Here is a 16592-nt window from a genome sequence, read left to right as displayed (position 1 = left end):
ACAGAATCATCTCATGTTATAAAGTGGGAACCCCGAAACACACACACATACAATTCCTTGTTGTTATTGTGCAACAAATTGATTGCAGGTATCTCTACAGGTAGAAGTTTCCAGTACGCTGTATAATGACTCAAGCAACAGTAAACCCAAGAAGCAGTGATGTCGAAACTAAGGTGTGGCAGGTCTACGAGAGGACTGGGGGCAGTAGCTGTGTTGACTGTGCGATAACAACGGCACTGCACCTTTAACTGAGCAAGGCAGAATCTCTATTTGGTGACGTAGGACGCAAAATGCGTAAAGTGCGAGCAGGAAGGGCTGAGACAGACTGGTGTCAAGTTAGCGAAATAAACAAGAATTAAACCAGAAGTTCAAGCAACTAACGCCATGCACATGGGTATTATTACGACAATATAATGCTAGTTAGTCAAAAATAACAGTTTAAAGCTGCATTAAATTTTTATTTTATTTTATTAGGGCCTGAAATGTAAACTAGTATGTATTTTTGAATATCAATGTTTATTTTATAATTTAGAGCTTTTATTTTGAAAATGAGCAACAGCGTTATTGCTTATGCTACGGGTGGCTTGACGTCTGCCAATGAGAGCAGTCAACGCACGGGGGCTGCCTGCGTGAAGGAAAACGGGGGAAGCTCGGACAAGAACCGGCTGGGCTGTTGTCGGGACCTCAGCATGCTACAGTATAAATGCTGAGCCTGGAGCCGAAATACCTGCATTTTACTTCCCGAACGGCGACAGTTGACGGCCACACCCCATTTTTTTAACCGCCCCAGAGCTCGCGGAAAAGTGCTGGCGGCTGCGGTTTGAAAGCCAGCAGGGGCGGCTAGCGGGTTCAACAGCGGAGAGGAAGCAGGAGCGTCGGCTGCCTTGAGAGCCATGAGAGAGTACAAAGTAGTGGTTCTCGGGTCCGGCGGGGTCGGGAAATCCGCGCTCACCGTCCAGTTCGTCACTGGCTCCTTCATAGAGAAATACGACCCCACGATAGAGGATTTCTACCGAAAGGAGATCGAAGTGGACTCGTCTCCGTCCGTGCTGGAGATCCTGGACACGGCAGGGACCGAGCAGTTCGCCTCCATGCGAGACCTCTACATCAAAAACGGACAGGGCTTCATCCTGGTCTACAGTCTGGTGAACCAGCAGAGCTTCCAGGACATCAAACCCATGAGGGACCAGATTATTCGGGTCAAACGGTATGAGCGGGTACCAATGATCCTGGTCGGAAACAAAGTGGACCTGGAGGGCGAGAGGGAGGTCTCGTCCGGTGAGGGGAAAGCTCTGGCGGACGAGTGGAACTGCCCGTTCATGGAAACCTCAGCCAAAAATAAAACGTCGGTGGACGAACTGTTTGCAGAGATAGTCCGACAGATGAACTATGCCAACACACCAAATGGCGACGGCAAGTGCTGCTCGGCTTGTGTGATTCTTTAAGAAAAAAAAAAAAAAAAAAAAAAGGACAATCATAAAGTTTTATTCTCTACTCGGTTTTAGGTTTGCAATGGTAAGTCTACACACAACCGAACACCACAGACAGCTGTCACATTTCTGTAGCATGTGATTCGTATGTTATTGATATGTTTTGGTGGCTTTCTGAATCGGCTGGTAAGAGACCCTTATGGTATAGGCCTAGGTGAAATATATTAGTTTTTGTTGCATTTTACAATACATTTTTTATTGACAAATCCACAACGTGTTCAATCTCCTGTCATTTTAAAGCAGAAAATGAGGAAATATCCCCACAGCTCCTGTATTTGTAGATGTAATATATTTGTAGATGTTGTATACAATAGGAGATGTACTGATCCAACTTTTCCTGCATGCTGATACTCATTTCCCATTTTCTTTGAGGTCTGACTTGCTGATTCAGATGATGTTTTTCCCCTAATGTCTGCAATGGACTCAGAACAAGACATGACTTATCACAGAGATATAGTTATAGTTCCACCAGGAACTTACGAGATCACCTGCATTTATGCATCAAAAAATACTCTGAAAAGTGCATCGAAACGTGGCTGGTTGATGTACCAACTATACTTGTCCAAGTTTTGGAATGATGGAAGTTTATTTTGTTTTATGAATATGATGGAAAAAGGCGGCGTATAGGGAGATTAGGTTTTTAACTAATTGCCTTTCCAATCAAATGAAAATTGGAGGATTGATCCGTAGTTTAGGTAGCTAGCCTGGTAACTAGCCTGTAGTTTTTGGAGATTTTGCTAGCAGATTACCATCTGAAGCTAAAAAGCGGCCTTTCCTCAATGGAGAGTGATGATTATCACTCTGATGTAGCCCGGAAGTAAAATGGGATTAAGTTTGAATATCCCTGTTTCATTGTTTCAAAAATGTTTAACCAGATCTAATTGACTCAATTTCAAACTGAAAACTTTGTTGTTGTTTTTTTTTTTTTGTTATTTTGATTTTGATGTGTGACACTAAAGGAAAATTATAAAAGTAAACTCTGTCTAAATGTAGTAAATTTAAAGTGCATAGTCATAGCTTTCTGCCAATCTGCTTTTAATCTAGATTAAAAACAGCAATATTAGTAAGAAATGCAAAAAGTATTAATCAGGGGATCTCTAGATCACCCAAAACATGTGTGGCGGCTAATAATTAAGGGGAGAAAAGTTCTGAAAGTAATTCAGATCTAAATTATGTTCCACAGCTTATATTAAAGTGTTGCAAGTCTCAAAATATGTCAAGTCAAACCATTCTCCTTAAATAATACAGTGAAATGTTTTAACACGTTCAGATATTCGTCCTGACAACATTGAGAAATTGAGATAAAAGATGTGTCATCTTTTAAGCGGGCGATGTGATTAAGCGTGTGCTCACAAATTAAATACGTCGATGTTTTGGATGAGATAAGACTATTTCATTGCTTTTTAAATATTCTTTTAGAATTCTTTTCTCAACTTCAGGTAAATCAAACGGTGTTTTTTAGACCAATACTTTAACCACAAATCTTGGTATTTCACAAATAGGAATGACGAAACAAAAAAACAAAAAAGGTAATGCATGATAATCTTGGTACGTTCTAGATTATCACTTGGAATCAGCAATCGTGCAACCCGCTACAGATGATAAATGGCTGCTTGTGAGTGGATGATGACACGGCTAAGTAGCTGAAGTGCATGCAGACTTGTTGCTAGTAAAGAATCTACTAGGGTTCTTAACAAAAAGTGGTTTTAAAACGGCAATACCTTAATGGAGGTGATGGGCCGCGCTACTATAGTTTGCTGTGTCACGACTCGGTGCTTTCAGAGGCCAGAAAAAAGAAAAAAAGGGTAGTAACTCACTTTCAGCCAGCTGACTGGTGCGTGAGAAATAAAAGCGTAACTTTTAAAACTTGGTATACCTATTTAAAAAAAACAAAAACCCCCAAAAAAAAAAAGAAAATAACAAGTAAGATGTATTCAAACTATGGATTGACGGATCGTAGTATTGGGTTAGATTTTCTTTATTTTAATTTTTTGCCAGTATTTCCTAATCAAATGCCAGGATAGTTCTTACTGGAAGGCATATGAAGCTTATTGTTTTACAAAGGAGATTGCAGAAGTTTGGAGCTAATTTGCAGAACTTGCGAGAGCAAGAGCTCCCTGACCTAATTAGCTTCACAAACCTGTTTGCTGAATTTGTTCAACATAGAGAGGAGGGAGTTGCCCAACTAGTCGGCATGTGTAATTTCACGAATGAGCTTAAGCACAGAAGTTGGGTCACATTTAGAGTTCACCAATAATTAAAAAAAAAAAATTAATTCATTCAATATCCCCAAAATAAACCTAGAAAGCAAATGTACTTTGTCAATATTTCATGTGAAGTTGTGAATTCACTCCCTCTCTCGTGTCTTGTTTGGTGGCAGTGTGTTGCAGCGAGTCTGTACTGTCGAGCTCTTCTTCGTGTCTCACCCTGGCCTTGGAGGAAAATGAAGGGAGGAATGCTGCAGGGGACAGGAGGAGGTGAAGAAGGAGGAGGCGGAGGGGAGCGACCGAGGCGGAGGGGAGGGTCCCACTCTTCAGGAATTCTGCTGGGTCGGAGTATCTGCACAATCAAAAGCGTCCACCGTCGACGTCAACGCAGAGTCGGATCGAGAGTTTCAGAAATCCCAACCCTGCTTTCCGACCGGAACTAAAACTCCCAGCGGGAAACAAAAAAAAAAAAAAGACAAAACAACAACACAACACAAAAAAAAAAAAGATTCAAAGGTTGACACTTTAGAGGAACTCGTAAAATGGGTATTTCTGTATGGGAAGAAGACGGGGAGATAGAATATATATTTTGTTAAATGACTGCAGTCGATGAGGAGGACAATTTTTTTTGGAGAGGGAGGGGGGAGAAATGCTCCATGACACTCCAAATCCTCCGTTTTCTCTTCCTTTCCAAAGTCAAAAGAAAACCACATATCTGCCGGTGGAATATATACGAGTGCCACTTTTTTCTTTCATCTTTCCCTTCACACTAGCCGAAGCGCCATGGAGACGCTGACCTGATCGCCCCTTGTGTCGAGTGCCTTTCCGAAACAAATCAGCCGTTCAGATTTTGTGCCAACCTACACACGCATCACCAAAAGAACCCTGTCGACGTGGCCATTCACAAGCTTGTGAACTCTTCTTCGGGATGATTATGTGAACTTGATTAACGACAGCAGGTTTCATTTTTGTTGTTAGTAGAAAAAAGGTGGAAATCTGTTTGTATTACGTTGGCCGCCATCTTTTTTCTTTTTTCTTTTTTTTCATGTGATATTTGCATTCTTTGGCATCTGCTTGGTCTGGCCAGATTTCTTTTCTGTTGAATTGCACAGGTACTGAAACCCACCTCGGTGTCGTAACAATGCACAACGCTTAAACCTTTCAGACCAGTTTATTCAAAGGAATCCAGTTTGTTCAGTTTTTTTTTTTTTTTTGTTGTTGTTTTTAAACAGGAAATGTGATGATGTACCGTTGATGAATCTAAACTGATTGTAAGTTTAATTTCAAATCAGCCATACGACAGTTGGCTGTTTTAAAGACAATTCTTTTAATACAATTTCCATTTTTAAAAAAGAAAAAAAAATTGAGGCTGTGCTTTTGTTTTTTTAACATCTACTGCTATAACTTTATGATGTTGGTCTTGACCAGTTGGGGATAGGGCTAAAACTCTTCTTGAAACTTCCATAAATACTCAAAAATATCCGGTTATGACAATGTTTACAAGGGTGTTTATAGCTTAAAGTAGACTAACCTCAACCCAAAACCGCAGAATTGTATGAATGGCATAAATCTTTACGTTATCAACAAGCTAACAGGAAGTAGGCCGTCAGCAGGGGGGGAAAAAAAATGCTGCACCTTTTGTTGTTGGTACACTGCGTTTCGTGTCCACAGATTCACGTCGAAACTTCAAGCAAACTGTAACTTGTCGCTTTAAGAAAAACATCAAAGCCACTCGTTTTTTTTTTTTCTTTTCGGTAACTCAAAAATCCAATTTTCTCAATTTTCATTCTCATGCTGCGGAGCCACGCTGTCCTTTCTGCTACAACAACAAAACTCTCTGTGGCTAACACTGAAACCACTGTGACGTAAAATGTCTATCTGAGAAGAAAAAAAAAACCAGCACGGGGTGTATCTGTTATGAGTAGTTTGAAAACAAGATGAGTAACTTGGCCTTGTTCGTTTTCACAGTTCTAGATGATTTGAGTATTGTGCGTTGTTGTAAGGACGTTTCCAGAAGTAGCAGGACCTTGTAAAGACGACTTGAAGTGCACAACACGCTTGTTGAATATCGCCTTGGCTTGTTCTCAAGTTCAAAGTCCTTCTATCCACCCGGCATCTCCCGAAGCGTTTCTGAGACATGGCCAGGCGCTGCAGCTCTTTGGGTGAATGTCTCTTTAGCTGCGTGGGTGTAGCACCGGAACATCCCAGCTGCAGTCGTGGGATGCGGAGAGGAGGTGGGTGGGACTGATTAGCGGCCGCTATTCAGCTTCTGTTTACCTTCCAGCGCTACCTTAAACCCGCCAGACTGGGCCGAGCGCAGCGTGGCTGGAGGGGTGCGGAGTAAACAAACGCGAGATAAGCTCCAAATAGAGTCCGGCCTCTCTTGGAGCAGATGTGTCTGCCTGTCAGTGTCCTGCGCCGGCTCAGATTGCTGCGTGGGACGCTGCATGCTTGGGGTATCTGTTAGCTCCGCGTAAGCAGCATAGCATCGTGTGCACCGTGTGACTGCGCAGCTCTGGGAGGTTTGGGATATGGCGAAAGACTCGACTGGTGGGATTTTTTTTTATGGGGGCGATTCTGATCTCCAGTTTTTGAGAAGGTTTGATCTGCCCGTGCCTATTTTGTACAACTGCGATTTCTCTTGCACAAAGTAAAGAAGGACTTTCAAAGTTTTTTTTTTTTTTTTTTTAGCAGCAGAGACAATAAAAAAAAAACACAATCATTGTGGTGTTGACATTTAAAACTCGTTTTTATTGATTAGTGTGGCTAGTATTACAAAAGGAAAATGTGGACACAGGAATCTCCAGAAAACTGGTGGTGTTATTTTGCTAGACAGGTGAAAACCAACCCAGTCTGGATTCTTGGATATTGAGAAATGATTGCTAGCTAGAGGCGTGGACTCTGTTGAAGTTTTAAATGCTTCCCAATTGCTAACGTTTAGCCTTGACTTGTGTAATGTTAGGCGCAGGCCTATTGTTAGGCCTGCGCCATAAACAATAACCGTCCACTGCAAGTCAAACAAGATGGTGCAAATGTTAATTCAGTATTTGTAAGCCTGGCTAACGCCGACTGAGGGCTTCCTTCACTTCTTCTGCTGCTGTTGCTAAATTACAAGCAGTGCAGATTAGAGTTTTAAAACGGTGGGGGGGGGAAGTCATTGTCATCGTTCACAACTTCTGTTCGCTGAGTGTCCTGGTTGAAGTTTAAATGGAGGAATTCAGCTCAATGGGAGAAGTCCCAGACGGAGCACTGGAGGGAGATGAGAATCGAGCGGAATTGCATAGCAAGTCAATGGCCAGGCTAATATTTGTACCAGAAAAACCTTTGATTTTTGAACTTTGAGCTCGTCCAAGTTCCAAGTTCAAAAATCAGTGGCGAGTCCACCTGAAAGTGGTCTGATTTCGATCATCAGCTGATTTCTCCATCCATCTCTGGGGTACATTCTCATCACTGGGAAGTGATTTTCTTCTGCGTTGCCAAATGAACATCCATAATGTGTGCACAAGGATCTTGTACATTATTTGCCAACTGTGTTCGGAGAGAAAATAGAAACGGTGTGTGCGTGTTCACATATGCACACTGATTTTTTTTTCTTCTCTCTCTCTCCCTCTCTCTCTTATTTCTTAAAGCCAACAAGACACCCTCACCACCTAATGTTCGGTTTCGTTTATTTTGTCAAACTGTTGATAGCAGTTCACAGATCACACCCCCTCCTCCAACCCTGTTAAACATCCAACTGGAAGCAGTGTCTGCTTTCCAGCTGCGTTATCTCTGTGAAGCCAAAGCTAATAGCATGTTTCCTTCAAGGCCATGATAGAGATTGTGTAGTCAGGCGAGGACGGCACTGAAGTCAAAGTCTGCCTTAAATATAATAAAGCCAGTCAGAGTGGTAAGTGGATGAAAGGGGGAAGTTTTGTGCAGCTAAATCCCCCAGTTACAGTAAACGCTAACCTCTCTCTCGCCGCTGCTGCCTCTGCCGTAGCCCCGTTTTAGTATCTCGCTGTGGTGTAAACATCTGATAGCAGAAGAATTTGCCCTTTGGAGGAGAAGGGTGCCTGTTTTTGAGTTCCTGTTTCTTTTGATCTGTCTTTTCATAAAGAGGAAAGTGGTCAAACTTTCACTTCCCAAATCTCTTTCGTTGCACAACAGTAAAAACCAAAGTCTTCTGCTGGCCGTGTTTCCATCAGGCTCTCCCCGGTGACCTCTTTTATGCATTATTTGAGTGTTCTTTTTTTTTTCTTTTTTTTCTTTTTTATGCATTTGCTGATTTTTATTCGCTGGCAGAAAATCGTTGAGGCTTACGTTCTCAAGTGACCCGGCATGGTGGCGGTTGCTGGGTCATGGGAAATGGTCATGTGATAGTGGTTGCCATGGTTTGGGTGGGGAGGGGGGGGCACAGGGGTTTGGGATGTGGTATGGGTTTTCATGGTGACCTCGTGACCTATGGGGGGTGATGGGGATCAGGCACTGCTGGAATATAGTGGCTGGTGTGTTTCATCACTCATTTCTGAGTGACTTATTATGATAAGGTGGATTAACAACATATTTTTAATAGTTAAGCCCAAGCCTAAAAATTGAAGGTTAAGTTTGAATATTGCTGTTTCAATTTAAGTGTTTTGCAGTTGCTCTGACAGGAAGTGGAGCAACACAGACAGCATGAGTGGGTGGTGTGTGTGTGTGTGTGTTTGCATTTTTTTTTTCTTTTTACATGGGACTTAATCACTATACAGGCTCCTTGCTGAATTACAGGTTTCTCTTTCTCTCCAAGCGTCACCGGGCTATTTTTGAAGCACTCTTGTGTTCAACAGATTGGTTTTGCCTTCCTTATTTTTCTTGGCAGATGTTCCTGTTGTGTGCTGCATTTGTCGCAGTGAGCGCGGCTCTTTTGGAAGCCATTTGCTCCTATTAGTTTTGTTCTCGCTTTTCCATCCATCGGAGAACCGCGGCACGTCATCAGACCACTCTCTGCAGTAATTTATCAAACACTCTTGTGTGTTGGTGCTCGCCTTTAGTTTATAAGTAGATAAGTAGCTTTTTTTTTTATCGTCTTCTACTACTGTCATTTCCTGTTGCATCACCATAACAACAGCAGAAATAGCCATCTTTGGCTTATTTGTCTTACCCTTTAAGGCTGGTTGAGCTTTGTTTTTTTGTTGTTTTTTTTTTTGCTCTCACACATGAACACACAGATGCACACACACACCAGTTTGGCTGCAGTGTGTGACTCTAAACACAAGTGCAGTTTGGGTCCTTGCAACAGTCCAACATCATGCTGTGTGTTTGTCCAGATGCCCGGAGCTAACGCATCGCTCAGCTTTTGGGTTTGCTAGCTGGGTCCTCTTAAATGGCGTTCTGGACTGAAACCGACTGATTTTTCCCGCAAGTATAAACTTTAACCAGCAGTTCAGGATGATTTTAAGTTGGTTTCTTAAAAGGTTACAATCACGTAATACCTTGCACGAGACTGGCGTGTCTGTGATTTTGTACAATTTCGTATCTTCATCTTCCTGTATAGATAATGATCTGCTTCTATGCAGACAACTGCTTAGTGCAAATGTGACAAACTATTCTGAGCTTCTTAAAATGGCGCCTGCTAAAGTCGCAGTGATTATTTGGAGATTGGTGTTTTAACGTAACGAAGGCCCGTCGCTGTCCTGGCCCCTCTTGGACTTGTCGTTAGCTTCTGGATCTGGACCGACACCAAAAAAAAAAAACACACCAAGAGACAGCTGAAATATTTACTCATGTTTCAACAGAACCTCACTTCAAAAATCTTGAACTATTTACACCCAATCCGTATTATAAGAATCCACGGAGGAGAGGTCATGATTGGCAGTCGCTCGTTCGCTCGAAAACCAGGGAGTGGTTTTCTCGCTCTGAGCCGGCTGTGCCAAGACGGGAATGCCCCAGAATTCCTCTCATTCCCACCATTCCTTCAACTGTAATGTCTGGGCATGTCTTTAGCCGCCGCTGCAGAAGGGGATTGAAGAGGGATGGAGAAACTTGAGCTCGAAGTGGTTTGCGTATGATCACATGCTTCGGCCTTGCACTTGCCTTTCGTGAGTTGAATTAGTTATGCCTCTTACGGTCCTCTCTGTTCTTTGTTTTGATTGTCACAATCGCGTCAAAGAGGGAAGGTCATCCAAAAAAGAAAAAACTGCAAAATATAAAGTATAAGCTGCTGAGAGAGAGTGAGGGGGAAAAAAAGAAGAAGATTAAAACAAAGAGTGAGTTTGTCCAAACAGGCCCACGGACGCCGTCTCACTGTGCAGCGCCACAAACTGCTCTTTATGCCCATCTTTATGTAATCATAGCACAGTTGTCTTGGTTCACACCACAGCTCCATCTGCATGGAAAACTAGGCCACAGAAGGCAGGCGGACAGAACTACTGATTTATGGTCTTAATAGCTTTTGTTCACCGGTGTCAGTGAGAACCACTAACGCTTAAGGGCCCGATTTGTAATCGAGCTTGGCTACCGTCAAAACGGATTGTTGAGTCTGTCGGGTTGTGCGCACCGGTAACCGGCGTAGTTTTAAACCGGCTACATAAAATAATCAATTTAAAAAAAACAACAAAAAAAATCTGTGGTTCCTCTGAAATCCCATCACAGGTAAAAGATGCGTCGTGTTTGGGTAGCATGCAAATCAAGTTTCCGCCACGTGAGCCGACCGGCAGCGGGAAGTTACGGATGTATCGCATCATTTGACTTTTATCGGCTTGTCATCTACACAGGTTTGTGTTGTACCTTCTGGTGAGTCGGTCTGATTTTATTTCAAACACTTTTCTTGTTTTCTATGTTTAGTCCAATCAATTCTATGAGCGTATGGATGAAGGTGCTCCTGCGTCCTAACAGCTGAGGTGACGCACAGGTCATCCAATGTTATGATATTTAAAGCAAAGCTCCAAGCTTTTAAGCAGGGGAACTACGTTTTACTTCAGTTTTATTTGCACGCAGTGAATTGAACTGGAACGTGGGTCAGATCGAAACAAGGGTAAATCCACGCTATGCCACCTCGGCATTCTGCGAGAGATGAGTTTATTGAAGACTACAGCTTTATATGTAAAGTCAGACATAAAAGAAAAAGATGTAAAGAAAAACTTGATGAAACGTTGCACGTTTCAAATCTCATTATAATAGCTTTCTTAATCTAGTTGAAGTGCGGACTGGAGCGGCGTTATCATCAATGTTTCTAAAAAAAAAATTCTACTAAAGCCACAAAAACAGAGAAATATGTTGGAACCGGTCAAACTTTAAATATAACGAGTGTCTAAAAGCAATGAAATAAAATGTTTTATATCACTGCATATCTGTTGATTTTAATGTGGTTTTAAAATCCCACTTTTTAGACATCACCCATCAGTAAGCGATTTAAAAAAATAGCTAAATTCCTGATAAGACCATGGTTACACCTTCTGGCTCGTCCTTTGACTTTTTCTGCTGTTTGTGCATTAGATCTGTCGTCACCCGTCAGTCGTTAATAAAAACGCAACAAAATGACGCATCACTGCAGTATCATGTATCCGAAAATCAAAGTGAACGACACAAAAAAAAATGAAAGTACACAGAATAACCAATTATACAAAAACGGTCAACATAGTTACGAACTGACACACATCAAGGAAGAGAATCCATGATTTAATATGAGTTAAAACAACATGTAATTTCCTTTTGAGATCAAAGTGTTTTTGAATTTGAATTTAATTTTTTTTGTCCATGCCGTTTGAGGAGGAATATCCATGAGCAGTTGTCCACAACAGAGAAGTGGTGGGTAGTGATGTAAGGAAAGCAAATAGTGCCAAATTGAAAATAAATAAAAATGTTAAAAATGCAATTAATTTGTCCAGACTGGAAATAAATACAGAAAATATATATATATAATTTTGTGTGCATGAACTGCAACAGCCAGCCTCCCATCAGACCAGTATGGAGGGACTTACAGGTTCTTCTGGCTCCCTGCCGCCTGTCACCTGACCTGTTTTAGATGAACAAGATAACATGCTGTCATCCTGCTGGTTAGCTCATTCATGTAGCCCTTTGTCCACCCTTCTTGTGTAAACATAAGCATCACATAAATACATACAGACATATATCCCTTAATGTGCATTTTTTATGCATCTGTTGACATTCATATACATTTTCATCAGCAGCAGTTCAAAATACAGTTTAACTTAAGCAGGTTTAAGTGTCATATGAATACTATGCAGCGTAACTCACAATTAAATATCTGCACTAAAACACAATAGAAAAAAATTGATCATTGAGCCCACTAAGTGAAACTCAATAGGCAAGTTCTGAAGAAGGTAGGCTAATTGAAGCCGAGCCATTTTAGCATTAGCTGCATGCTAATGCAACGTGTTAATGCTAACAAGCACCAGCCATCTCACCCACACCGATTTCTAAAACATGTCAAGAACTTTACCGACTGGTTTTAGGACTACTGATGCAGTTTTCCTGCTTGCATCTGGATTAAATTGGTTTTTAAACACTTTTTTTTAAATCAGTAAATGTCTCATCCTACAAAGTAAGAGGCAGCATTACTGGAGGATTACTGCTACTTTCTACAGAGTGAGAAAATGCGTGGTCGTGTGCAAGAAAACACAGAGTTCCAGCTGCCCAGACTCCATGTTTTTACTGTGGCACAAGCTACACCAGCATCTGATGGGTTCTGCAGAAAGTAATTTGAAACATATAAATCTTATTCCCACATGAGCCATTTTCTGGCCACATATTGTTGTACCATGGCTGTTTCATTTTGTTGATAAAGATGTTTTTTTTTTGTTTTTTTTAAACTAACAGCTGTTCCTCATTACAAGAGTAAGATGTCACAGCGTTGGGGAAAAGTTGAGTTATCCCTTATATCTTTTAATATTTATGTTCCAAGCAGCTGGAGCTTTTTTTGTGTTTTTGGCCATGTTTTAAAGTGATGTTGTTCTATAAATCACACAGGCACAACAAAAAGTGTGCTCAGCTCATGGCTGCAGATCTTAGAAAGATCTGTTGGGATGCAGTCGAGACCCAATTAAATAAAGTGTTGCTTTATAGTGATTTATTACAGATGTCAACCATCATGATTCAGTCACTAAAAAGAGTTAAAAATCGAATCAGTTGCTGATTTTTATTTTTATTGCATTTCACTGTTGTTTTGGCCATTCTGCATCTTTTGACATGACAGAAGGAACACTGTGTGCTTACATAATCCACTTTACTGCTCGGTCTTAAAATTGTTGACTTTATTTGATCTATTTGTCTGTAATGATTGAAATTATATCCGATTTCAATCCTGTTTCAATACATTTGTATTTACAAATGAATAATTACATAAAAAAAAAACCTTCCAGGTGGCTGTAGAGCTGCTAACTCAATGATACAAAGCAGTTCTGTATCATCTATATTTCTAAAATCTATCTCTATATGAAATAGTTTTTTTTTTTTTTTTTTTTGTCAATTGTTGCTCTGCTGACTCCTTCGGGGAAAGCAGCGTCTTGCTCTGTCTGCTTCAGCGGGACCGGGTGACTGATGTCAGTAAGGCCTTGAACCTTGAACCCCCCTGTGGTGAGAGAAATCTGTCTTCACTCATTATTTGATCCTGGCTCTCAAGCGTTCGGGGCTTTTAAAACAAACAGAGACTTTAAATGTGCCTCACAAAAAGTAACTCGCTATCAGCTTTCAGCTCCAGTTTTCCCCGGCCCGTTTCCTCGTCACCTCAGCCAATCCGGTGTTGATGTGGCCGGGGGGGGAGGGGGGGGGGTTGGCGGGGGTTCCTCCTGCCTCCTGCTACCCTTGGGTCGCCATCCTGTAATCATGAGCGACTTCAGCTTTCTAACATGTGGTGACGTCCATGACCTGCCACTTTCATTGATTATAATTTTACCACTTTCCGTCCTTTTTTACAAATTTTTCACACCCTGAAAAAACATGACTGTTGGGTTAATTGGTCTATCTAAGTTGACCTTCGGTGGGAATGTGTGCGCGACTGGTGGTCTGTCCAGGGTGTACTCCGCCTCTCGTCCAATTGCAGCTAGATGGACAGCAGCAAACCTGGCAACCCTGCAAGAATAACCGAGGATAGAAAATAGATACATTTGGACGTTTTTTTTTTCCTCTCTTTTTCCGTTTCTATACCTTAGCCTTTTCCTTTCACCCCAAGAGTCCAGATTTATCACCGAGCTGCTCTCCTGGCACACGTTTACGCAACATTTCCTTTTATAAACCAAAGAAAACAGGGAGCAGAAAAAGAACACTGCAGGAGAACAACCTGCTAAACAAACCGCAAATATTATTTTTTTAAAGGTTTATTCGGTGCCTTAAAGATCCGTAATATTGATGGTGATGAAACTAAAATGGCAAATCACAACCTATCTCCCCGTGAATTTATTTTTCAAATGATATCGATTCCTCATTTGGCAATCAAGAAAGCACTTGTTTTTTTTTTCTCTCTCCCTCTATATTTGGTCATGACAGGAAGTGTGTTCAGCTACATCAGCATGTGGCACAGCTGACTGGTCACACAGTTCACTCGGCAAAACTACACAGCAGCCGCACCCATAGCGCCGCAGTTTCTGTCTCACTGTCAACGCGCTTACAGGAAATAAGTGTGATAGAAGCAACAACCTGAGTGACGTAAAACGCGTCCATCCAGCCCAATCACTGTCAACATCTCCTAGGTATGACTGCATGAGTCATAGTTTCATTTTCACCAAAACCACTGCCATGTTTTTATGGGCTTTTTTTTTTTTTCTTTTCATGTTGACGAGAGTTTTGGCAATGCATCCAGGGACGGATTGTACTTTAACAGTATCATAAAGTTGTTCCAGATGCCCCACATGTGACCCTCTGAAGTGTGTCGTTTTCTCAGGATTTTTTTTTTTTTTGAGGCCAGACTTTGGGAAAATTGCTCATATCCTGCATTGTGCTGTGGAAGAGGAAGTGTCCTGTGAGACGCCGATCCCTCAGTCTACTGACCCACATTACACTCATGCTGTGGACGACCAACATGCGGCCTTTGCAGCGAACTGACGGGAAGTCGTGATTTTTGATGTCAAAAAGTTGAAAACGTATTGTTTGGTGCTGCCGGTTTTCACAGTGTCCTGTTGGAGTTTTCTTGTCAGCATCAACCAGTTGTTTACGGAGGATTGGGCCAAAAAAAAATCAAGCAAATTGTTGTGTGTATATGAAAAAATAAATAAAAATACTTGTGGGAGAGGATACCCCAATGTTTTGCCTAAACTCATGGCGTTTGACAGTAATGCTTCTAAATCTTAGGGATATTTTTCTAAATTTCAGACTTTAAAGAACGCATTACGAAACATTTTTAGAGTTTAACAATTTGAAAAATCTTTTGGTTACTCCAGCTGACCTAAAGAGTTAATCTGCTTTAATGCCAGACATAGAAAAAAATGGTTTGCTTTTCATTTCATTTGGTCTGAACTTTATTATTTATATTCCCTGAATATTATTTTCTGAAAATTTTACATTATGGCCTATTTCTGTGAGTTGTACTTCTGATTATGTGTCCACAGTCCTTGAACATTTCTACATTTTGCCAATAAAACCGTTTCCAGCTCCACGTGAGGTTGTTCTGAGGAGATAAAGTACCGTTCCAAAGTCAATCATTAGACTTCAAATACATTTTTCCCCCTCACATGCTGTCCAAATAAAATCTCTGGTGGCGCAAAAACAACGATATAGAAACAACTGTCACACGGGGACCTCGAGTCAGAACTCCACATTTTGGAGGGTGATGTCGACATAGATGCTTTATTGCTATTGTGATTTTTGTAAAATCTTGTCTTAGGAAGACTATCTTCACCCATTGGATTCTTTTAATTTCGAGTTTGGCTGAAGTCGGCCCGTTTAGGCACACGCTTTATCATTACAGGAACAAGCACAGCCACAGCACATGCGCTGTGCCATAATTCCTGTCACATGTGTCATGTGAGGTGAGACTGAATGGTGTCCAGTGTTGGTGATCGGGGTGCTGACAGGAAGGAAGGGTGTCTCCGTGTAAGACTTCCTGTCTTGCTGTGTGACTCAGTGTCGCTTCTTCTGCTGCTCTTGTCCTTTTCCCTTCACTTTTCCTCCGTTCTGCCCTCCCTCTCTCTCTCTCCCCGTTCTGCCCTCCCTCTCTCTCTCTCCCCCACCCCTCCATGGCATCTCTTGGCCTGTCCCCTCTTATTTCTCCCACTCACATTTTTCTTCATTTACTTTATCAGCTATTCTTGGACCATCTGACCGTGTTTCAATCGAATGGCCTCTTGTCAAGAATCAACTCTCTGCATTAAGGAGATTAAGTGCTTTAAAGGCTCATGTTTTTATTTTTTTTAACCACTGTTTCAGGTTAACAAAAGTCAGATGCGAGGACATTCTTAATAATTTTGCATTATTAATGAAATAAATCATTTTATTATTGCTTAATATAATCAGAATTAGCTTTATTCATCAAGTTCATGCACATAAATATCCTCATTTTTGGAAATCCTGCTCTGCAGCACCGACCTGGAGGTAAAAGTCTAACCGGTTTGTGTTCAGGGTGTGTGGGGTCGCTGCTCTTTTCCCGACCCTGGACTGGTACAAGTACTAGATGGAGGAAATGTCAGCCCTGAGGATCCTCGCTGTAGACTTTATGGCTCTTTGCAACGTATGTAATTGTTTGTTGATTAAAAAGCCGATATATGTTTTACTGGGATTTTAAATCAGCTCTCGGTTGTAAATTGAGAATGCACACAGGGAGGAAGAGCCCAGGATGAAGTAGGCATCTTGTTATTTTTGTGACCTAATAAAGTAACCCGATCAACTCTCAGTATGACTCTTAATATGTTTCAAAAGTTCATATTTGTCTGTCGGTTATGGCTGAAGCTCGAATGGGGCGAAAATGTCCCTTTCTCCGTGGGTT

General features: G+C 41.5%; 1 protein-coding gene across 1 annotated transcript; it reads left to right on the top strand.

Moving 5' to 3' along the window:
- The first annotated feature begins 474 nt into the window (after positions 1-474).
- Positions 475-16499, top strand: LOC103474706 (ras-related protein Rap-2b). The gene is made up of 2 exons (XM_008425850.3): positions 475-1515; positions 3871-16499. The coding sequence occupies exon 1, from the start codon at positions 894-896 to the stop codon at positions 1443-1445; it is 552 nt and encodes a 183-aa protein (XP_008424072.1). The 5' UTR covers positions 475-893; the 3' UTR covers positions 1446-1515; positions 3871-16499.
- Positions 16500-16592: the final 93 nt, after the last annotated feature.

Source organism: Poecilia reticulata, chromosome 13, assembly GCF_904066995.2.
Source record: "Poecilia reticulata chromosome 13, P_reticulata-male-v2, whole genome shotgun sequence".
Lineage (NCBI taxonomy): Eukaryota > Metazoa > Chordata > Actinopteri > Cyprinodontiformes > Poeciliidae > Poecilia > Poecilia reticulata.
The sequence above is the reverse complement of the archived record's forward strand: the minus strand, read 5'-3'. Positions and strand labels throughout refer to the sequence as shown.

Excerpts from the sequence above, each read along its gene's own strand:
- LOC103474706 (XM_008425850.3), top strand. The coding sequence starts at position 894 with ATGAGAGAGTACAAAGTAGTGGTTCTCGGGTCCGGCGGGGTCGGGAAA.